General features: G+C 36.1%; 1 protein-coding gene and 1 non-coding gene across 6 annotated transcripts; one reads left to right on the plus strand and one right to left on the minus strand.

Moving 5' to 3' along the window:
• Positions 1–1,197: 1,197 nt before the first annotated feature.
• On the minus strand, positions 1,198–22,287 carry Clcc1 (chloride channel CLIC like 1). 5 transcript variants are annotated; one of them, XM_026402771.2, is made up of 12 exons: positions 22,190–22,287; positions 17,534–17,673; positions 16,947–17,051; positions 14,672–14,779; positions 11,263–11,484; positions 10,880–11,020; positions 8,723–8,816; positions 7,365–7,462; positions 6,809–6,955; positions 4,889–5,233; positions 3,310–3,586; positions 1,198–1,503 (listed from the first exon to the last, which is right to left on the minus strand). In XM_026402771.2, exons 2-11 carry the CDS (start codon positions 17,660–17,662, stop codon positions 3,326–3,328), a joined length of 1,650 nt encoding a protein of 549 aa, XP_026258556.1. In that variant the 5' UTR covers positions 17,663–17,673; positions 22,190–22,287; the 3' UTR covers positions 1,198–1,503; positions 3,310–3,325. The 5 variants fall into 5 exon arrangements, with proteins under 5 accessions (XP_026258556.1, XP_026258557.1, XP_077647087.1 ...); XM_026402772.2 differs by having other exon boundaries at positions 3,279–3,586; XM_077790961.1 differs by having other exon boundaries at positions 1,198–3,586.
• Trnam-cau (transfer RNA methionine (anticodon CAU)) lies at positions 17,396–17,468 on the plus strand. The gene has a single exon. It is a non-coding gene; the product is annotated as a tRNA-Met (tRNA).
• Positions 22,288–23,571: the final 1,284 nt, after the last annotated feature.

A 23,571-nucleotide genomic window follows, 5' to 3' on the forward strand; every position in this document is an offset into this window, starting at 1 on the left:
TACATACATGCATACCCATGTTACAGCAGCACAATTCACAAACTAGGGAACCAGCCTAGGTGCCTATCAACAGATGGATAAAGAAATTGTGATATACATAGATACACAGTGGAATTATATTTAGCCATAAAGAAAAATGAAATTATGTCATTTGTAGGAAAGTGGATAGAACTAGAAAACCATGAGGTTAAGAAGGTCAAGAGTCATGTTTTCTCTCATACTCAGAAGCTGTAGAGGAAAGAGGAAAAAGGTGGAGGTAGATGTCCTGAAAATCAAAGGGAGAAAAGTAGAGGTAAGGGACCAAGGGGTACAACACAGGGAGAAAGCGGGTGAGTGCTGGGGAGTGATGCTGGCCAAATTATGTTGTTATATTGTGTTCATGTACAAACATGTAACAACAAATCCCATCATTATGTACAACTATAATGCACCAATAAAAAAAATGGAAGAGGGGCTGGGGATGTGGCTCAAGTGGTGGCGCGCTCGCCTGGCATGCGTGCGGCCCAGGTTCGATCCTCAGCACCACATACAAACAAAGATGTTGTGTCCACCGAAAACTAACTAACTAAATAAATAAATATTAAAAAATTCTCTCTTAAAAAAAAATGGAAGAGAAAAAAATGAAGCATGAAAGACATGAGTTAAGACCTTGGCTGTCCTCAAACACTGCCCTCAGCGCATAGACTAAATGTAGTTTATAAAGATACATAATAGATAAATAAGTGCAGCAAAGACAAGGAAGCAACAGAGCACAGCCTGGACTGAGGATGAATCACAGAATATGAACACCTACCCCTGGAACAAACTGGTAGAACTTATTCAACTCTGGTTGCTTCTGATTCCACAAAAACTGAGATGGCACCTGGGTCTGTCTTTTTTCTCACAAAGTCAGATGATTCTGGTGGGCAAAAGTGAGACCCGCTTCTCTAAAATGGCCATTATTAAAATAAAAAAAAGTTACACAGTCACAGCCTGGAATTATATTAAGAGCTCAAAAGAAAAGAACGATTTTCTTAAAGTCACACAGGAATTTTGTCAAACACATTAGGTTAAAGCCAGGATTACATTAGTTTCATAAGTTATATATAAGGTATGATATCCTGAATACCATCATTTAAAAAACTGCAGATATGTTTTATGCAGGAGTTTTTTATTAAAGGAAAACTCATTTATCAAAGATGGCATGCCAAACCACAATAATGTAAAAATAAGTGTTTATTGTGTACACAGTGTTTCTTAGACTCTGTAAGCTTTATCAGCTATTCCATTTTTAAAACTGCTTTTAACAGCTATCTACCGCATTCTGATTTTCTTAAAAGCTTGCTACTTCAGACCCTAATTTCAATAACAAATATTGGCTAGTTAATAAAATAAACCTTGTTTCTCCTGTGGTGATAAACTGGCCTTCAATTTGCTTTAATAAAGTCTTCCCTGAACTTCTGTAATCAACAGCAGTAGCATGTTGCTTTGCTGTCAAAGTAGATTTCATCCCCAAATGGATATCTGTAATGAAAGAATACAAAGATGAAATTGTAAATATTTTTTTTTAAAGTATTCCAAGTTTGGATTGATTGAAAGCAGTCAGGAGTGCAAGCACTTACAGTCTATAACCGGAGGTATTCACTTCTCTTCAGAATCAGATCACACTCACCAATCAGGTCTACTCCCCAGAGAGGACTACTTTTTATGCATAGATGTTCATAAATCTATTTGAAACTGCAGGTATTCTTTCACTACTTCACTTGTTACATGCTTGCTATGTTTTTTATTTTTGGCAATGCTAAGGATCAAACCCAGGGCATTATGTATAGTAGTCAAGTGCTCTACCACTGAGCTACAGCCCCACCCTCCTGTGTTAATATAAAATTCTTTTTGTATTTTCTTGCCAAAAAAAAAAAAAAAGACTCCTTTCTGACCATTAGTACTAAAGATGCTTATAATGTTATCTAGAAAATATTAATATATAAAATTAAATTGTTTCATGCAATTTAATTTTTAACATTTTTAGGAGCCAAAAATGGGGTATTCTGCATTTCATGTAAAATTTATAGACTTCTTTGAATATATCTTTTTTCCTGAAATAAATTTTAAGATTTTTTTTTCCTGACTTACCATTTTTGGAAAGCAGCTGAATATAACTTACATGAATATGGTTAAAACAATGAATAGCTGAATATTTGGGAAAACAGAGACATGGACACACTTTATGAACAGCTTTTTAGAAAGATTTAAAATGAAGAATGCTTTTTAAAATCAAGAAAACTAATTTTAGATGTTGACTGAAAAAAATGTTAATTTGAAATGTTGCTTAAAAACAAAATGTTGACTGACCTATCTGTGGTTAAGGAAAACACCCTATTCTACTTATCATAGTGCTCTCCTCTATGTAGAGATCTGTAAAAAATTAGAAATTCATACAACCAAGACAATATGGTTTGCTATAAAATAAACAGACTAGTGTATTATCTAAGAGTGACAAATGCTGGGATTATGAATAAGGAAAATAGGTCTTATAAAGCTTATGTACTTCATTTGGTAGGAAAAGAATAAAGCCATTCTCAAAGACTGCTAATGGTATAAAACTGAGCTTACTGATACAGCGAGCTATGTTATCTAAATTCCCCTGACAATCTTCAGCTCTGTCTTAGTGAAGCATAAAGTCAAAGGTGTGAGGAGGAAGCAGGCCCAGTACTAGGTATAGGAGGGATGAACTCACAAAGTCATACTCATCTGTGGGTGACTTAGAGAAAAACTGAGGTATCAGTAGGACTGACGTTGTTCATGCATACTCTGAGGCTGCATTAAGATGCTGGAGTGCAAAAAGGGTGAACATAAGTGGACTTCCCTTAAAAATAATCTTTTAAAGAACCTATTATATTGGAAACTCTAATGCAGAACTAATAAATTCTGCCAACAAAGTAATATTACAGAATTTCCACTCGGCCACATACACTTTAGTTAGCAGGTTCCTATAAATTCCTAAAACTCTTAAGATTTCTCAATGTCCCCTAAGTCAGTCACCTTAATTATCTAGCACATACTCTTAGCTATAACATTCATTTAAAAATGTAAATTCTATGAGCCCCTGTCCCAAAATTAACACTTCAAAACTTTGTGAGATCTATCTTAACATCAAATAGACGTGGATGAAATTAAACAGAAGTTTATATACATGAATGTGTTTGTTAATTCTGATTGTCACTAAATGTATGAATGATTACATTGGCACTTTTGTTATAATCATCAGAATACTCAGGTGGGAAGAGTTAAGAGCATACTTTACAAAATTCAAGACTTCAGAGCTGTGACCTGTGTCTGTGATTCTCTAGCCACACAGGCTGCCAGAGGGATCCTTTCCACATGCTTCAATCGCAGTTCTTTCTGGGCCATGTGTGCCACCTTCTTGGGGGCTATCTTCAGCTCCAGTCTTCAGCTGAGGCTTGGACACTGCAGGTGAGTCTTCTACAGTCTCTGATACCTCTTGGCCAGACACAGACTTAGCAGAATGACTGCTTCCTGTCAGAGTGCTTTCTCCTGGGATTCCACCAGTTTCTTTTGGCTTTGTATCCAAAATAGGTGATTTATGCTGTAAAGTACCATAGAATCACATTTTAACTATTTAATTAATATAATGTGAAGTTTTAGTAACCAAACATACCAAACAAGTTCTTACTTACAAACGTGGTTTCAGAGCTGAATTCTAATAATATAAAGGTTAAGTAAGCCTCACAGACTGGAAGACTGACATTTATAGGAGTCAAGAGAATTGGTCACCAGTATTGCTAACTCTTCTTATCTGATGAGAATCATTCATTCTAAAATATTTACTGAGCATGTATTAAGTTCTAGGTGCTAGAGATACAGTCAGAATAAGATACTGCTCACAAAAACTGTTCTTACTAGAATTTACCTTTAGGTTAGGGAGAGAATCGGGCAACAAATTAAAAGTATATTATGAGAAATTAGCTATGTGCTAGAAGTGAGGTAGGACAGTAGACTGCAGTTTAAATTTAGATGTTAAGCAGCATGTACAAGGACTTGAGGTTAAAGGAACAGTCAGGAGCTCTTGCGGCTAAGATAGTGTTGAGCATGGAAGGAGAACTGATAACCAGTGTGGCTGTGCACTTGGGGCAGGGCAGGGAGGCCCCTATGCCACTGGGGTAACTGGCTTTCCCTTTAAGTGAGAGGGAATGTCACTGAAGACTTCATTAACTATAAAAGCTGGAAGGAGCATCTTAGGTTTTCTAAATTCATGTAGATATGTATATTTTTATAAAGACCCCTATGGCAAAAGAGATTACAATTTTCTAGTTTCTACTTGGCTTAAAGCTCTCTCAAAGTTTACAACTACAACTTAAACTTTACAAATAACAGTATCAATCCCTTTCTCAAAGAAATGGAAATGTCCTTTTAAATAACTAATAACAATCACCATTCTGCAGACCAAAAAAAAATGTCTAGCCAGCCACCGAAATCAAAGAGTTGGAAAAGTAAGCCTTTTGATTCCTCCCCAGCCTGTTCTTCCACCAGCCAGGCCTTCAGAGCTCTATTGCCAGTTCCCTAGTGCTCTAAGAGGCCTTCTCTTTGATCTCTTCAAAGGCAGAAACTTCAGTCATGCTCACTTGTTGGTTTCCTATGAATTTTCTTATGAACTACCATCTGTCCTAATAAACTACCACTAAATAGTATTTAAGGTAAAAAATAAATCTTATTTATTCTGAGGAAGCTGGACTAATTTACGACCAAAAAAAGGAAGAGAAAGTGACTAATTATATCACTAATGCTATAATTTATAACAACGAAGGGTAAAAACACTACATCAAAAGCTCTATAAGAAGCATTTATGCCTAATATGAAGGGACAGCAAAATAAACAATCACTGACTTACACTGGGTACCACCTCAGGATGCTCTTGTGCCTCTGTGTCTGGTAAATCAAACGCCCGGAGCACTTCAGGGCTCTTGTTGTCAGTCTGAAATCTCAAGTCAACATCTCTCTCTCTCAAAACATCTCTTCTACACTCATATGTTTTGTCATAAGGGCCTTTCTCAATGGAGCCAGCTTGGCCCCTATAATAGAAATCTCCATCACCTGCTGCTCCACCAGGATGTCTATAATCAATTTCCTTCTGCCATCTTCTATCACTTGGATGAAGTGCTCTCGGAGGTTCTCTCTCAGGACCACCTAAATGTCTCAGTACATCAACTGATTTTCCAACACCATAGCAAAAACTCTGTAAGGAAAAGAAATAAATTTTCCTGAGAACCTGATGACTGACTAATGAAGTTATGAGCTATTTTATTCAGGATGCTAACAAAATAATCTAACATTTATAGACAAACATTCATTTCATGTTTTTATTACAGACCTCTTCTTTGTTACAGGCCAGATTAGCCAATAAAATTTCATGAATCATTCAACATTAAGCAGAAATTTTAATCAGCTAGATACATTCTGATTGAATTTGTATCCTACAAGGACAAATTCAGGCCTATAATTTTAAAGAAAGTTCTATTTATCTGATAACTGCTCATGTGTCCATATTCAAATCTGTCACATGACATATGCTGAAAAATATTTAAAATTGTATGTCACTATGTAAACACTCTCTTGTAGGTTTAACATTTACAAATACAAACTCGACACCTAAAATTCAAAAGATTTTGATTTTCATTCCATGAGCAAAACTAGACAGTAGTTTGCAAAGTGTGGCACTTCCTCAGACTTTTTCCAGGGGATCTGTGAAATCAAAACTTTTCATAATAAAAGGACATCATTTGTCTTTTCACTGTTCTCTCATGAATGTACAGTGAAGTCTTCTAGAGGAAATAAAATTGAGATAACTCACAGGATGTGGGCTTGTATTTTTTAAATTTCTCAATTTTATTTCCTAATAAAGGAAATATCAATAAACATAACCCTATAAACAGGAGCTTTTTTCTCATCTTCCGCCTTTAAAAAAACGCAAAAGGAGTCCGAGAACAAAGAATGTGAAAAATCTCTCTACTGGACCTACACTACTATTTGAAGATAGAAGCAATGAAAGTCAGTATAACTTTTCTCAGGGAGCAGATGAAAGAACAAGGAATGATGCAGCTTTTCTCACAGTTTCAGTTGTAGAAACTAAATTACTACTACGGAATTAATGTCTCCTAACTAAACCACACCTATAACCCAAGGAATCCTATAATCACAAGGAAAAAACAAAACCAAAAGAAACAATTTCAAATTGAATATAGCATAGTAAATTTTGTGTCCTTAGGAATAAGAATTTCCCATGGCACTTCTGAACTCTTTTTTTTGTTCTATGTGATAAATGCATTTTGGAGGACAGTGGCTGAAAATCAACCACCAAAAAAAACGAACAGACTGGATGAATGACAAGCAATAAACAAGTGCTCTTAGATTCCCCCAAACTGTTTTCCAGTACACCCGCTTTTTCCACATTCCTAATTTTGTTGCAAGCCCAACGCTCTTCCTTTCTCAATGCTGCAAAAACTCAGACTGAAATAGGCGGCTCCCTTTCTCAAAGAGGAAATAATCAATTTCCTGTATACTAATTCAGACTTTAAAAAACAAAATTAAAGAGGTTCTTATTCTAAGTCACTGCTATGACATTTATAAACCAGAAAACCACTTCCTTGATTAGGGGAATATACATGAAATATAAATAAATATGTATTTAAAAATCACCTCTGATACTATTAAGCATGACTTAGCCTGATTTACATCAAGGATACCTAATAATTTTATAATTACCTTTTTTTCTGCAAATCCTGTTAAATACCAATAGTGCTAACATACTAACCAGGACAGCCAATGTCATAATTATCAGCACAGGAATCTGAAGTATCACTGGAATTTCCTTCATGAGCGCTTTAATAAATTCACCAGTTCCTTTTCCAATGTGTTTTAATGGCTCTGTCACAAAGTTGGTGAATGTAACTGCCAATGCCTAAAATAAAAGATAAAAGCAATAAATTAACCTTTTTCTCAGAGGAATGAGACACATACAATAAGCCAAAATTTACTGTGTACTAAGGCTGACGTTATGTAAATTAAAATGCTGTTATATCCCACCTTTTATTTAATATTTATTTTTTGTAGTTGTACACAATAACTTTATTTATTTTTTGTGGTGCTAATCGAACCCAGGGCCTTGCATGTGCAAGGCGAGTGCTCTACCACTGAGCCATAACCCCAGCCCCATATCCCGCCTTTAATGTGAAAATTACTATGTAATTGGAGTTTTTTTCAAGAACAAAGGCTTATTAACAAGAATGACTAAAAAATACAAATTTTTATAAATATAAGGGATTTTGACATACTTTGTACAAGTAATCTTTACAAAATATATTCTATACCTTTGTTGGTGGAACCAACCAAATAGGGTTGACTAATAAGATCTCATAGTATTTTTGGCATGAGTCATCCTTATAGGTCCATGAACTTCTAAACCATTCTATTTAGAGAAACAGACAAACACTAAATCACTAAAATAAATGAGCAGTTGCATTCCATTCACAAATATTTTGGTTTTGACCCTCCTTGCCCATCAACCAGTCAATGTTCAATTATTTTAAATTGTAAACAAATACCCTATAATACTCATTTAAATTTTTTCATCTTATATCCAAAATCATATTAAGAAATCCATTCAAATTACACAAGTCTTATGGAGACAAAAAATTATACTTTATAAAATTTCTAAAAGGTAAATAACTAGATGGTTTTTATATATACAAATAAGTTCAAGTAATATTAAAGAAGTCTGAATAAGATGATGGACTGTATCAAAGTCAATATCCTGGCTCTGATATTGGATCAGATAATGTTACCATTGGGAGAAAATGGGTAAGGGGTACACAGGCTTTAGTCCTTACAACTACTTGTGAATCTACAATTATCTCAATAAGATTTCAATTTAAAAAGTCAGTTTTTGCTGTTTTTACAAAATAAAACAGAATATTAGTTTTCCCAAAGCAATCTTAGATACACTTGGAAATGAGTCTGCCCTGGAGAAGGCATTTTCTTATCTCCTAAAGCAAGTAAAAGCAATTGAATTGGTTTAGATAACAACATTTTGTTATCTAAACATTAACTGTGGAACCCACTGGTAGAATCTACTGAGATTCTATTCTCTGTCAGTCTTTATGGATTTGCACTTACAAAGTGCCTTTGAACATTAAACCACTCCAAATGCTAGCTATAGACACCTAAAGGTGGTCAACATGATAAGTGAGAGTGTTTAGAAAAATCTGTAAGAATATACTTAATATCAGTAAAGCTTTAATATAAGATTTTGTAAGTCAATATAAGGAGGTTAGAGCTAAGATGGATATTAGTTTATATATACATTCATTCACTTATTCAACAGACTTCTGTTGAAAACCACCTCTGTTGAGGACCTAGAAAGTACTAGACACTGTGCTAAGGACAAGGGGATTTAGTGAACATAAGATCCTTCAGTTTAATGAAGGAAGTCAGATAATATCAGAGCTAACATATATACAATTTCTATTCCTTCCCTGTGACCTATTACATGAGTCCCAAAGTCACTAGATTTAAACCTAAAACCCTCTTGAATGTTTTTTTTGGTATTAAAGATTCAGTCACAGAAAGCCTTCTCTGACTTTTCATCATTTTCATTGTGATGTTTAGTATTTTCCTCTCATTCCCAGAAATTCTATTCAAAATAGGGACAAATGAACAAATACCATACCCCAGAGACTTCCAGTCCAATCCATCTTCTCTGTACACGCATTGTTTGATGGCGCCATCTTGGCAACTTCAGCCTGATGCTGTGCAAAAGCTACCTGAGCAACACCAAAGGGAACCATGAAAGTGAGTGCTATGCTTCCACACCCAATAAACCTTGGTTCAAGGTGTCTTCAACATTCTAAACCAGACTGTTAAAATTTTCTTAATAGGAAAAAAAAATGTTATTTTAAACAACAGCCATTTTCAGCTCATGGAAAAGCAGTCTTAATAAGCAAGGATAAAGAACTATAGCTAGTAGGAATGTAGTTCACTGGATAACACTTGCATAGCATGCTCAAGACCCTGGGTTTGATCCCAGTACTATAAAATTAAAAAAAAAAAAACACATTAAAAAACGTTAAGAAAAAAAAAAGATACCATTGCCTTCTTTGTATGTAAACATGAAGGAAAAAAACTTTATTAAAAAAAAACCTTTACTTAAAAAGATTGTTTTCCCATGCTTGTAATCCCAGTGGGCTCAGGAGGCTGAGGCAGGAGGATCACAAGTTCAAAGCCAGCCTTAGCAACTTAGCGAGGCCCTCCACAACTCAGCAAGACCCTGTCTCTAAATATAATATAAAAAAGGGCTGGGCATGTGGCTCAGTGGTTGAGTGCCCCTGGGTTCAATCCCTGGTACCAAAAGAAAAAAAGTTTTAAAAATTAGTTCAAAAATATTTCATGCCATGTCTGAAAATAAAGCTATCCAAACTAAAAGATTACATCTCCTGTTCTTTTATATTTCATGATAAAATAGTATTTTACTTTAAGGAATTTGATCATCTGCAAATTTTGTTATCTGTGGGGTGTTACAGACCCAACCCCCCACAGATACCTAGATACAGCTGTAGAACTTTCACAAATCAAAACCCATGGGAAATCACTGAAACAATAATACTAAACTCAACAATCTTTCTTGGTACTTAATTTGTAAAAAATTAGTCCTTGGTATTTAATTTATAAATAATTAGTTCTAGATGCTACAGAAATTAGAACAGTTAAGGCAATATATCACATGATTTGATTAGGCTAATTCACTAGAAGTACCTGTTTACCTGACTGATTCTTCCAGAAAGCTCTAAACTTTCCTCCAGTGATTATGCTATTTAAAAAAAAAATTTTTTTTTAGTTGAAGATGGACACAGTACCTTTATTTTATTTATTTATCTTTACGTGGTGCTGAGGATCGAACCTGGTGCTTCACACACAAAATGAGAGCTCTAGAACTGGGGATGTGGCTCAAGCAGTAGCACGCTCGCCTGGCATTCATGGGGCGCAGGGTTCGATCCTCAGCACCACATAAAAATAAAACAAAGATGTTGTGTCCACTGAAAAAAGATGAGAGCTCTACCACTAAGCCACAACCCCAGCCCAATTATGCTGTTTTGATAGCCACAGTAGTGGTTCTTTTAAATTTATATAAATAGTATAATTCCAATTTTGGAATACTATTAAAATTTGAAACAGGATTGGAAATACCTGAAAATATTGAGAGGTTATTTTTAATTCACCTATAATTGTATATACTTATGAATAATTTATCTTTGTATTTTCTAAATTTTCTACCATGAACATTCTGAATACCATTTTCTAATACATAGTTTTTAGTTGTAGTTGGACACAATACCTTTATTTCATTTATTTATTTTTATGTGGTGCTGAGAATCGAACCCAACACCTTGCATGTGCTAGGCAAGTGCTCTACTGCTGAACCACAGCCCCAGCCCCTGAATACTATTTTTATATTCAGAAAATAACCTAACTTTTTACAAATCATGATATTTTGGTATCATTTCTAACAAAGAATAAAAGGATTTACTCCAAATTACCTATATAAGAGTTTTTAAAATATGTTCACCTAGTTCTGTGCTGCTTACTTCTCCAGATGCTACCCAACAGTAACTGGGTTTTCAAAATCAAGACTTTACTTTTTCTGCACTAACCCATCAAGGACCTTCCAAAAAAATAATAAATGCCTAAGAATTGCCAATATAATTCCTCCTCCCATGGCTGACCAGGTCCAATCATTGCCTTTATCCCACATCTGAGGCAAGACTGCTCAAAGTGAATTACATTATGAATTTACACCGAAAAATGTTTAAACTCTCCGCCTATTTAATACCTTATATAAGTACATCCAATTCCATCCCAAACTCAAGAGAAAACTGATGAAAAAAACACGTTTCAATTGGGTATACCAACGCACACGAGTCCACAGCTCAGTAGCTACTAATACCACGATGCAGAGCAGACACAGAAGTACCTTAAAAAAGAGGAAGTGGAAATCAGAATCTGCCAAGCTGTCTTCCCCACCAGAAAATGCTAATATCAGTAAAAGCAAAAGACTTGGACTCAAAAATCACAAAATCCTATGTACAATTTTGGTGCTTGTTCATTTTCTGCAGCATGAGTGGCTAAGTATAGGTACTTCACATAATTACAGTGGCATTTTGAAGGTAATTTTAAAAAGGAAATGTAATTACATCACCCTAAATTCCATCTTACCATGAATACATTATATGGATCCACTCCAAAGGAATCTTCAAATCGCCACTTCCATGTTTCAAAATCATGAAACTTAAAATTAATTAAAATATCACTTAATGCATCATCCAGCGCTCCTGGTTTCCATTCCTCCCCACTGAGAAACTTCTGTATTTCTAATAAGGTTTGTCTCTTAAGGATAATCTCAGCATCATAATGCATGTCATCTTTGTTTTCATCAGGCTGAATTAAACATACCAAAAAAAAATATGAGAATTTTACTATTATATAATATTATTACAGTGCAACTTTAAGATGAATATCAATTTGGAACTAAACTTATAATCAATTTACTTTGATTCCTATCACGCCAAAAAAAACTATAGTGTGCAATATTTCACATATATAAGAAAATAATATCCACTTGTCTGACTCCAAGCCAACAAAAAACAAATATATGTGTAAACTATTTAAAAATTACAGAACTCTAAGTAAAAAAAAATACTATGAATTTTATTAAAGTGCAGTTGATTCTTGTTACCTGCAGTACTTATGTTCTAAAAAGTCACCTTAAACACTAATCAATAATTAATGAACCACTACTCCTATAAGAAATACAGGGCTAGGTGCAAACCTGTGGTCAAAACATTTTCATCAACCAATAAAATATGTTATAAAACTTTGTTTTAGGGCTGGGGATGTGGCTCAAGCGGTAGCGCGCTCGCCTGGCATGCGTGTGGCCTGGGTTCAATCCTCAGCACCACATACCAACAAAGATGTTGTGTCCGCGGAGAACTAAAAAATAAATATTAAAAAAATTCTCTCTCTCTCTCTCCTCTCTCACTCTCTCTTAAAAAAAAAAAAAACTTTGTTTTATATGTTTCTGTGAAACCTCTTTTAGTAAATACTACTGGATCATTACCACTGAACACAGTCAACACTCTAACTCACACCTGAAGGAAACCTCTCCAACATTTTCTCTGTAAGGCATATCACAGCCTTCTTGCATTTAGAAACACTAGACAGCACTTTGACATTATTTTTGAGAGTACATTTTAAACAACAAAATTAACCCTCCATATAGCCATAAGAAGTGCAAAAATTATAGCAAAAAACAGACTACACTAAATATGGGAAGAAAAAAGACAGTGGTTTGCAGTATGAGCGCTAACTTTTGTTGCCTTGTCACCTCAGTTGGGAACGAGCATAACAGACTTCTTGCTACTCTGCACATGTCCAAGAATGATCACAAAAACACCTCAAGTACTGATTTGGGGGTCACACATTTTAGTGAATAGGTAAATTAATAAATATGAAATCTGCAAATAATGAGGATTGACTGTCTTATAATTCAGTTTATGACTTTCCATTTGTTGACAATTATCAGACAGCTTAAAATTTACAATAGTTCAATAAGATAAATAAAAGGGATCTCAAAAAGTAGAAAAATAATAGGTTTCCCTGAATATTTATCACTATATTAATGTGAATTCAGCTTAGCAAAATCACTGTGAACAACATTTTACATTCATTAACCAATTATAATACATACTAGAGTTTGGATGCTAAATGCCTCTCTAAGGGTCCATGTGTGGAGGCTTGGTCTCTGGGGTAAATATAGGGAGAGGGTAGTATCTTTAGGAGGTGGGGCCTAGTGGGAGGAAGTTAGATCACTGGAGATATATCCTTGATGGGGCTTGTGGGACTTGGCCCCTTCCTCTTTCCTTTGCTTTCTGGACATGAGGTGACAGTTTACTTCACCACACTCTCCCAGTCATTATCATCTGGAACATCCACCAGAGCCCCAAATCAATAGATCTATTAGAACCTTCAAAACTATAAGCCAAAATAAATCCTTTCTCTTTATAAGCCAATTATCTTAGATATTTTATAATAAAAATAGAAAGCTAACAATAAGAGCAAATTCCCTTTTCTTTTACAAGAGTAAATACAGATAATAAAAAGTAAATATAAAAAAACCAAATGACATACTATCACAAATCATCAGAAAGTATGAAAAAGCTATCACTAGTTAAAATTAACATTTTTTTAAAATTAGGAACCTAGTATTTCCAAGTATCTCCATCTTAGGTATTTTTTGGCTCCATTTGTTTTCTCATTCTAGGCTGTTCCATAGGAATGAGAATGGTTGCTCTTACACTTCCAAAATAAGGTTTTTAAATTATTCATCTAGTATTCTTTCCCTCTTAACCATTCCTGACTAAACCAGGAGGACAGTGTCTGTCAAGTTTGGTTAGTCTGTCCTATGTTGAAGCAAGAACCCTACATTTTTAGGTGTCTGCCAGTGACCACTTCTGGTGGTTGGAGATGATGGTCAGGCCAAAATAAAAGTCTGACCTACAACTTTCCAGACCAATTCTGATGGTATACACAGTAGGGAAAAATGTCTATGTGCTTGAAATTTAGGCTTGTAAGTGATATAAAAGAATTAAGTTTTGTTGATGTTTTCACTCCTCATTATAATTTGAATATAAGATGCCCCCCAAAAACACCTGTGTTAGTGCAGGATTATTAGGAGATATAGTGATTAGATTGTGAGAGCTGTACTCTAATGGGTGCATTGCAGTTTGAATGGACTGAGTGGTAACTGTGGGCAAGTAGATGTGGTTGGAGAAGGCAGGTCACTGGGTGCATGCCCTGGAAAAGTTAATCTCCCCAACTGCCACTTCTCCTCTCTGCTTCCCAGCTGCCATGAGCTGGATAGCTTTCCTCTGCAGTGCCCTTCTGCCTCACCTCAGGACCACCAGCTGACCATGAATTGAACCTCTGAAATTGTCAGCACAAATAAATTTTTTCTCAACTAAGATGTTGTTCTCTGGTATTTTGGTCACAGCAATGAAAAGTGACATACTCTCCAAAGTAAAAAACAGTGACTCTAAAAACTGGAAATTTCTGGCTGAGGGTGTAGTTCAATGGCAACTCACTTGCCTTGCATGCACAAGGCCTTGCATTCAATCCCCACCACCACCACCACCAAACACAAACAGTAAAAATCTTAACACTACAAATAATATGTGCATGCGCATGATACACAATTTTACAAAGAAATACCTACTACCGTAAATATCAAGGAAAAAAACTACTTAAAATAGATTTTTTATTTCCTCAATATATCTTACATTACTTCACTAAGAAAGCAGGGAAATGGTAGAAAACATTAAGTGGGTCTCTCCACCTCTCACCTCAACTGGTGATACAACAGAGCAGAGTTAGGAAATCCTTATGAGCTCAAAGAAAAATAAAAGTGGTTCTGCACAGCTTACATTCCACCAAACCACTACAAAGCAGGAGTGTACTTTTAATTTTCTTAACAGTTTCTGAGAAAAGGTGAGTGAGGTCTTTATATTTTATGAAATAAATAACATGTCTACTATGCTGAATTAGTAGTATCACACCATCAAATACTCACAAGTCCAAGCTTTCCAGCTTCAATTAAAATCTTATTTAAGTATCTCCTAAAGACAGGATTGCTTTGACTTTCATAGTCTTCCCTCTTTTTCTTTTCACACTCATCAATCTGTAATCATACAATAAATTCAATATTAGCACTAAAATTTAACCTAAGGGTCAAGTTACTAGCCTGGAGATACCATCAAAATCCAAGGAGCTCATTATTTTTATCAAATTTGTATTAATTAGCTGCATTACAGTATAGAGATTGCCTACTTCCTGTGGGCTCTCTTTACAAATGGCAGTAAGCAACAAAGGCACTTTTTTGCTGCCTTTCAGCAATTTTAAAAGCTGAAGATTATGGAATAAGGAAGCAGAGACCCACAAGCACAGTATCTGTACCAATCCACCTCTTTCTAATGTCAAAGAAATGATTTAATGAGAGAGAAGGAAGGAGCAGAGGTAGGAATACATACAAACATATAGATAAAGTGAGTGAGTGAGTAGGAGGGGATAAAGAGACACAAAGAGAGAAACAGGATGAAGCCAAATGAAATGAAGGACATAGCAAAAAATTTACCGAATATACTGGTCAGCAAGTGACCATCCCCATCCTACTACATGAGATATGAAGGAGACAGAAATCACGGCTTTTCCAGGGTATTCTATACATGTCAACCCTTTAATACATAATTCTTCATTAGAACGGACTTCTAAATTTAGCTTAACATCACCACAGTGGATAAGTTGCTGAATGAGGGTAGTGGATATTTTACATTTAACTTTGATAACCAATTTATGTTTTTTAACTGAATGTGGACCATGAGTTCAATAGCTTCCGTTGATAAACTTAATAACTGAGCAACACACACAGAGTTAGGATAGAAATCATGTGGCAGTTTCATTTGCTTTCAAGGCAAGGTTCATAAGCCATTTTATTTTTTAGATCTTAACTTGTTTTTTGCTTAACAAAAACTCAATGGAGTTTGGACTATAGCTTAGTGTTTGAATGTCTGCCTAGCATGCACAAGGCCTTGGGTTTGATCCCCAATTCTACAAAACAAAAACAAAAATAACAAGGACAAAGACTTTATCAATGGTATTTTTACAATGTTTGAGACAAACTCACAAACAATGGAATCAAAATTTTCTTTAAAAAGGAATTTGCATTTCTTATAGTGCAACCAAGCTAGCTTACCACACCACAAAACATACCTAAACTGAAGCAAATTTTATCCAAGCAGCATTCAGAAGAGGCAATATTCACACTTGATAAGAACCACACCAGGTATTTATAGGTCTAAACTGTGATAAATCTGGATCTCAATTAACAAATGCCCCTCAAGCTGGAAACTGTACTCTAGCTCCTCCCTGTTCCTTATTTCCCTTTTACCAACATTTATCTACTTTACCTCATAAGTTTCACACTTGTCTCATCTCTTCACCCTTGTCAATGTAGCATTCTGAGTCTTCAGCAAACCCCCATGATCTCACAACCACCTTCTCCTTCTCCATCTCCATTCCAAGCCCTCTCCACACTGCCAGCTGTTCACTCTGCCTACACAACCAACAGAGGATGGTTCCCACAGCAAATAATGTATACACTCAAACTCCTTAACAATCTTCTTTTCTTTTGTATAAACCCCACTTCAAAAATAAAATCAAATAAACACCACTTCAGAAAGAATAGCTACCCTACACTAAATTATAACAAAATATAACAAAAAAATTTTTAAATTTTTACTCTGAGTAGTTGATTAAATCTATTAATATGTTTGATCAATTCTTGGGCTCACCATTGTTTTTATTCATACCTTTTCTTACTATAGTCAAACTTCTTTAACATTTGTAGTCCATGGGTTATAAATTATTTCAATCTTTTTATGTCTGAAGAAATCTGTATTAGTTTTCTAGGGTTGCCATAACAAAGTATATATTTTTTTTTCTTTGCATTTCTTAGAGTAACTCTCTCATTTATAAAATAGTAATAGGCCAGTTTCTACAACTGTTACATCTGTTGTGCATCTACTATGACTTACCACTATGACAGGTGAAACAGAATTAAGATGGATAAAATGCATTCCTAGTGCCAACAAGTTTATAGTTTGGTGAAGAAATAATTACAACATTATAAATGTTACAATAAAAATTCAATAATACTATTAGAAAAACCAAGACTAAAGGAAAATCTCATACACACAAATTGAAGAGCATTAAAAAAAAACCACGAGAAACACAGGAAAATAGTGACAATAAAAATAATATAAAATTCATGAATAGGAAAAAAATCTAACCTTATGAGTTAAATAATCGAGTCTGCGATAACATTCTGACATTTCATCAGCATATGACAAGTCAGGACTGATGTCCTTTTTTTCTGACATACTATTTTTCACCACCTAAAACCAAGTAGAAAGAGATTTTATTTATAATTCAGTTGTACAAAAAACCTTCATTTAGTGAAGACTAAAATTTTTACTTCATCGTGACTTTGTTCCTCATATTCTTTATTTGTATTGAACTACCAAAAAAGTAAAAGTCTCAAATGTACATACTAAGAACTAAAATCAAATTGGCTTGTTGCTTAATGGGCTTTACAAAAATTTTTTTCAAATTCAAAACAGAAATAAGGTGGGTTTGAAATAATCTTAGATTAAGAGTATGAGGAAGATATTCTGCATGGCTATTAATCATTGATACCCACCTCTAATGGGTCTGTGCAAAACAGCAATAAAAGGGGGCTGGGGATATAGCTCAGTTGGTAGAGTGCTTGTCTCATGTGCACAAGGCCCTGGGTTCAATCCCCAGCACCTCCAAAAAAAAAAAAACAGCAATAAAAGTAGACTATTTCCATCACAGCGCACACACACTTTTTTCATACCTGAGATTTTCTCATTGTTCCTGAAGCAGCATCATAGTTAAGCATGTCTGTAGGGTCAATCCAGTCGTCATCATGAGCATAACCAGTTATCAGCAACAGACATTCACAAAAGAGCAAAGGATACAGCATCTTGTATAAGACTAAAAAAAAAAAAAACTTGTAAAAAAAGATGTAATGAATATAATTATTTTAAAAGTAAATTGTTTTGTAATAAAAGCTACTTCTTTTTAATGTTTAAGATAACATTTTCTGGGGACTGGGGTTGTGGCTCAGTGGTAGAGCGCTCACCTAGCACATGTGACACGCTGGATTGGATCCTCAGCACCACATAAAAATAAATAAATAAAATAAAGGTATTGTGTCCAATTACCAACTAAATATATATATATATATATATATATATATTTTTTTTTTTTTTTTTAAAAAGATAACATTTTCTGGATAGTAACCAAGGAAAGTACAAACATTCTCATTGGGATAAGAAAATAGATATTTTCCATATGGCCCAGCAGTTCCACTCCTAGTAAATACCCAAGAGAAATGAAAAAAAAGAAAAGCCACATTTTCAAGATAGCCAAAAAGTGGAAACAATGGGGCTGGGGATGTGGCTCAAGTGGTAGCACGCTCGCCTGGCATGCGTGCGGCCCGGGGTTCGATCCTCAGCATCACATACAAACAAAGATGTTGTGTCCGCCGAAAACTAAAAAATAAATATTAAAATTCTTTAAAAAAAAAAAAAAGTGGAAACAACACAAACTTCCAGCAACCTGAATGGGTAAATAAAATGAGGAAGAACCATTCGGTAGAATATTGTTTAACTATAAAAAGAAATGAAGTACTTCAATATGATTGAACAATATGCTACAATATGATTGAACCTTGAAAATGTCATGCTATATAAAAACCAGTCATAAAACCACATATTATATAATTCCATTTGTACAAAATGTCCAGAATAGGCAATTACATAGTGACAAAAAGTAGATTAATGGTTGCTTTGTTTTGCAGTGCTGGGGATCCAACTCAGGTGTCACAAGTGCTAGACAATGCTTGACAATGTAACTCTACCACTGAGCAACATCCCCAACCCCAAGAGTAGAAAAATGTGTGCAGAAAGAAACGGTATAAGCAATGAAAAATGTTTTAACATTATGGTGATAGTTGGACATACCTGAATATACTGAAACAACCAACTGAATGATAGGTTTAGAAGGCTAGAGAACACTTATTCTATGGAATGAAGTGTTGCCCAATTTTAGAATAAAAAATAAAGCCTATTAAATGAGTGAACTTTCCTTGGTTACTATTCAGAAAACGTTATCTTAAACATTAACTTAACTTACACAGCTCAAAACAGTTGCTAAAAAGTAAACCAAACCTCTCTCCCCAATTTTTTAAACAAATGATAAGTATGAAATAACCAGCCTCACCTAAGTCTCTGCATAAACAAATAATTTAAACAGTATCTCCTCTGTTTAATACTTTCCAGTAATCATCAGCCACATGTGCCTATAGAACAACTGAAATGTAGCTAGTGTGAATGAAGAACTGAATTTTTCATTTTCATTTTAATTGCCACATTATATTAGACACTGAAGATACAGAACATTTCCATCAGCAAATAAAATTCTATTGGACAGTCTATATATCTGCTCTATGTAAGGTAAGGAACCCCAAGATAAGAAAGGCGTGGGCCCTGGCCATGAACAGCTTATAGACTAGTTATAAAAATAAAAGTAATGCTAGTATGAATTAAATACGCTCCTTTAAATAAAATAAACAAAAAAAACAATAAAATCTTGTTTATTCTTTTAGCATAAAAAAAAATGAATGAAATTATCCCTTTGTTGCCCTGGTTTTTCCATTAGCACAGGTGTTCTCAACAATGGTTATACACTGGAATCACCTGAGGAGCTTCTAAAACTCCTAATGTTCTAGTCACATCCCAGACTAATTAAATAAGAATCTCTCAGGCTGGAGTCATACAACAAAATAAATCTTGAGACATATTTAAAACCCAAAAAGTGGGCTAGGGATGTAGCTCAGTAGGTAGAGTGCTTTCCAAGCAGGCATAAGGCCCTGGGTTCAATCCCTAGCACCAGAAAAACAAAAAATGATATAAAATCCAAAAAGTAAAATTATAAGCCATTTTCACACTAATATTCATTTCAAACCATATAGAAAATAGGATATATTATTCTTTAAAAATTTTCTATTTTTCATATTTTTCATAGGTTTTTAACTCAGAAACAAAAAATAAAATATAAAAATTAAAAATGTTTACAAATTAGAAAAATTTAACAAACATTTCTTAAATAATATGAACAGTGTGCCTGGGTTAGAGGAAGGTAAAAAAATGAATAAAAATAAAGGAAACAAGATCTCTTTCTAGAGTTTAAAATCAAGCAGAGGTAAGGCAGGAACAATGGCACACATCTGTAATCCCAGCAGCTGGGGAGGCTGAGGCAGAAGGATTGAGAGTTCAAAGCCAGCCTCAGAAATGGGGAGGTGCTAAACAACTCAGTGAGACCCTTCTCTAAAAAAAAATACAAAATAGGGCTGGGGATGTGGCTCAGTGGTCCAATGTCCCCGAGTTTAATCCCTGGCACACACACTCCCCTCCCCCCAAAATCTAGTAGATATTTTCATGACTACCCATAAAAAGCCAGGCAAGTATAAGTTATTATAGTCCAGTATAAAGTTCTGAGCCTTAAAGGACTGGGAGAATTTTTACAGAAAAAGATGAAGGCAGAATAGCTTTAGTGAAAACAAGATAGAGTAGGGAGCCTGCAGTAATCCTGCAATCCCAGTTGTAGCAGGAGGATCACCAAATTCAAGCCTCAGCAACTTAACAAGAATCTGTCTGAAAATAAAAACATAAAAAAAAAAAAAGGACTGGAGCTGTAGCTCTGTAATAAAACACTCCTGGGTTCAATCCCCAGTACTATCTACTAAAAAAAAAAAAAAAAAAAAGGAAAGCCAGAAGAACCCACTAGAATTTGCTGGAAATTCAAGATTCTCTCCTGCCAGAATCCCATGGTCCCTAATTTAAGGCTGGAAGTTCTTTTTTTAAAAAAATATTTATTTTTTAGTTATCGGCAGACACAATATCTTTGTATGTGGTGCTGAGGATGGAACCCAGGCTGCACGCATGCCAGGCGAGGGCGCTACCGCTTGAGCCACATCCCCAGCCCAATAGGCTGGAAATTCTTGACAAATATTACAATTCAGCTCACACTTCCCCCCATGAAAGCTGCATCTAAACCCACTGAGGAACTTGTTAAAAGAGAGAGAGAGAGAGAGAGAGAGACAGAGAGACAGAGACTCTGATTCAGTAACACTGAGATGGGTTTGAGATTCTACATTTCTAACAAGCTTCTGGTGATGCCACAGATCAGATGCTGACAGATCACTGTGAATAGCAAAGTATTCAACAAAAGTTGGTTTAGTTTAATGATGGCACATGTGACTTTCCATGGCTCCTTCCCTGCCTCCATTTTTACCATCTGCCTCAGGTTTTGGTATTAATATAAAAAGTATATACAAGTACAATATTACAAGTAGGTAATATTTTGTTAGTATCTGATACATACATTAATTCATTTAATCCTCTATAAAACTCTGGGAAGTATTTCCTACCATCTTCATTTTATGGATTAGGAAAACACATAATTTGCCCAAAGTCACAGGGCTAGTTAAGTAGTCAGGACAAAAATGCTAGTGACCCTAAAAGGGTTTGTTTCTCAGAGAGGTTAGGATCTTGGGGTGGAGTGGAGGAACTGTTGGATCCACATTTCTACATTCCAGAAAACTTTAGGGCCAGCTTTAACAGGAGCCACTAGACTGAAGAGCTACAAGGAAAGCCAGTCACCGAGGGGAAATCTGCACAAGTCTTTAATTTCAACGAGTTTACAGGTGTAATGGGAAAGGCAGGGCCAACTTGGGTATTTCCCAAGTACAGGCAAATTCTGTAATAGCCTAGAAATATCAAGGTATTAAAATCTGGGGGTTGCAATTCACTTCGCGTGTTTTAGTTCCTTGGACTCAGGGCTCTCAAACTTGAGAAGTTGTCTTTCAAAGAAGTTTCCAAACGACGACGAAGCCAGTCTGGGGACCGCGCTTTCATAATCACTGCCAGAGAAAACTTGAATTGCTCTTCACCACCCATAAACATTCAGGCTTATAGCATCTTTAAATTTTTATTCACACTTGAGAGTCTTAAGATATTGACTACAACTAAATCCCCACTATTCTGCAGACAGTGTTGGTTCCAATTGTGCTTCAAGCTTCCAGGAAAACAAACAAACAAAAAAAAACCGACGCCAACAACGTCCGCTCGGGTCTCGCTGTGCACTGGGCCGGTGCCTTCTGCCTAGGCCGCCCAGCCCTCCCGAGGAGCCGGAGAGGGAGATGAGGCACCCCGCTGGCCCGGGAGGTGACAGGCAGGCACTCGCCCAGCCGGGCCCACCCGGAGCTCGGAAGTCACCCCCAGGTCCCAAAGGCGCAGCGGAGGGCGAGGGGCCCCGCCCCGGGGGATGCCTGCGGCCTCCCGGGCGTCCACGCAGCGAGCCCGCAGGACCCGCTAGGAGGAACCCGCAGCCCCACCGGCCGTACAGACATACCCGACCGCGGGGACTCACGTCCCGGGAATCCCACCTGCCTCTCCAGCTTGACACCACCTGCCAGGCCAGCGAGGGAACGAGGCTAACCTTCCCCGCCGCTAAGGGCTTCCGCGCGCCTCCTCATCGACTCACTCGGCCGGCGACTGGGCGTCCCTCCCGCGCGCGCCGCTGATTGGCCCCGCCGAGGGGGCGGGGCGGGCCTCTGCGCTTTGATTTTAGGCCAGGACTTGGCTTTTACCTAGTCCCTTCAACAGATGAAATCCTGCCTGGAAACCCGACATCGAAAACGGATTCGAAGCGTATATTCTTACTATTAGCTTTTTAAAAAATAAGTTCGAATGTATAACATTTGCAATAAAACCGTAAATCAAGTTTGAATGAATATATATATATATATATATATATATATATATATATATATTTGTAATGGGGGATAATAAATGATGATAGTTGTGAGACAAGTGGGAGGTTTGGAAATAAGTTTTGCCTTGAACTGCTGGCTTCACAACATCGGGAAACTCTCCAAAGAGGAGATGACGAGTTTTGAACAAAAAGTGTGTTAAAATCTGGTATGTAATTCACTACCTTTGCACATTGCTTACTATTATAATTTTTTAAATCAAAATTCACATAAAATTTATCGTCTTGGCCATTTTTAAGGGTACAGTTCAGTGGCACTAAGTATATTCACAGTTAACCCAGCCATCAACACCATCCTTCAGAACTCTTTTCATCTTGCAAAACCAACCATGTACCTGTTGTACCCATTCCTCCCTTTCCCCAAACCCTGGAAACCATCATTCTTTGTCTCTATAAATCTAACTACTCTAGGTATCTCATATAAGTGGAATCATACAGTGTTTGTCTTTGTGACTATCTTATTTCACTTAGCATAAATGTTCTCAAGATTCAAACCAGGTTGTAACATATCAGAATTTTCTTTTTTAAGGCTAAATAATATTCTATGCTATGTATATATCACACTTGTATTAGGGTTCTTCAGAGGAACAGAACCAATAGAATGCATATATGAGAGGGAAGTTATTAGACTGGCTTACACAATCAGAGGTTGGATAGTCCCACAATGGCTATTTGCAGTCTGGATAGTCAAGTAAATCAGTAGTTGCTGTTCAGTCCAAAAAGCTCAGAAGCTTCAAAACAAAAGGGACCAAAGATTCAGACTCTGTCTAAGGCTGCCTGGAAGCTCCCTAGAGTTCCCAGTGCAAATCCACACTCAAAGGCTGAAGAACCTGGAAACTGATGTCTGTGATGGCAATAATAAAAAACACAGATACAAGAAGTGTTAAATGTGCATACAAATGTGAGCTCCACCCCTAGCCCCAACATCTTCCACCCCGCCTTTTTTTCCTTCCCTCAGGGATCCCAGCCTACTGATGGTACCATCCACATTCAGGG

The sequence above is a fragment of the Urocitellus parryii genome, chromosome 11 (genome assembly GCF_045843805.1).
Source record: "Urocitellus parryii isolate mUroPar1 chromosome 11, mUroPar1.hap1, whole genome shotgun sequence".
Taxonomy (NCBI): Eukaryota; Metazoa; Chordata; class Mammalia; order Rodentia; family Sciuridae; genus Urocitellus; species Urocitellus parryii.

Bases quoted from the DNA above. Each gene is read 5' to 3' on its own strand.
- Clcc1 (XM_026402771.2), bottom strand. From the start codon at position 17,662: ATGCTGTATCCTTTGCTCTTTTGTGAATGTCTGTTGCTGATAACTGGT. The intron at 11,021-11,262 runs GTAAGATGGAAT...CTCTTTTTTAAG, and splicing joins ATCCATATAATGTATTCATG to GTACTTCTGTGTCTGCTCTG. The intron at 8,817-10,879 runs GTATTAAATAGG...GGTGTTGCTCAG, and splicing joins ATTGGATGTACTTATATAAG to GTAGCTTTTGCACAGCATCA.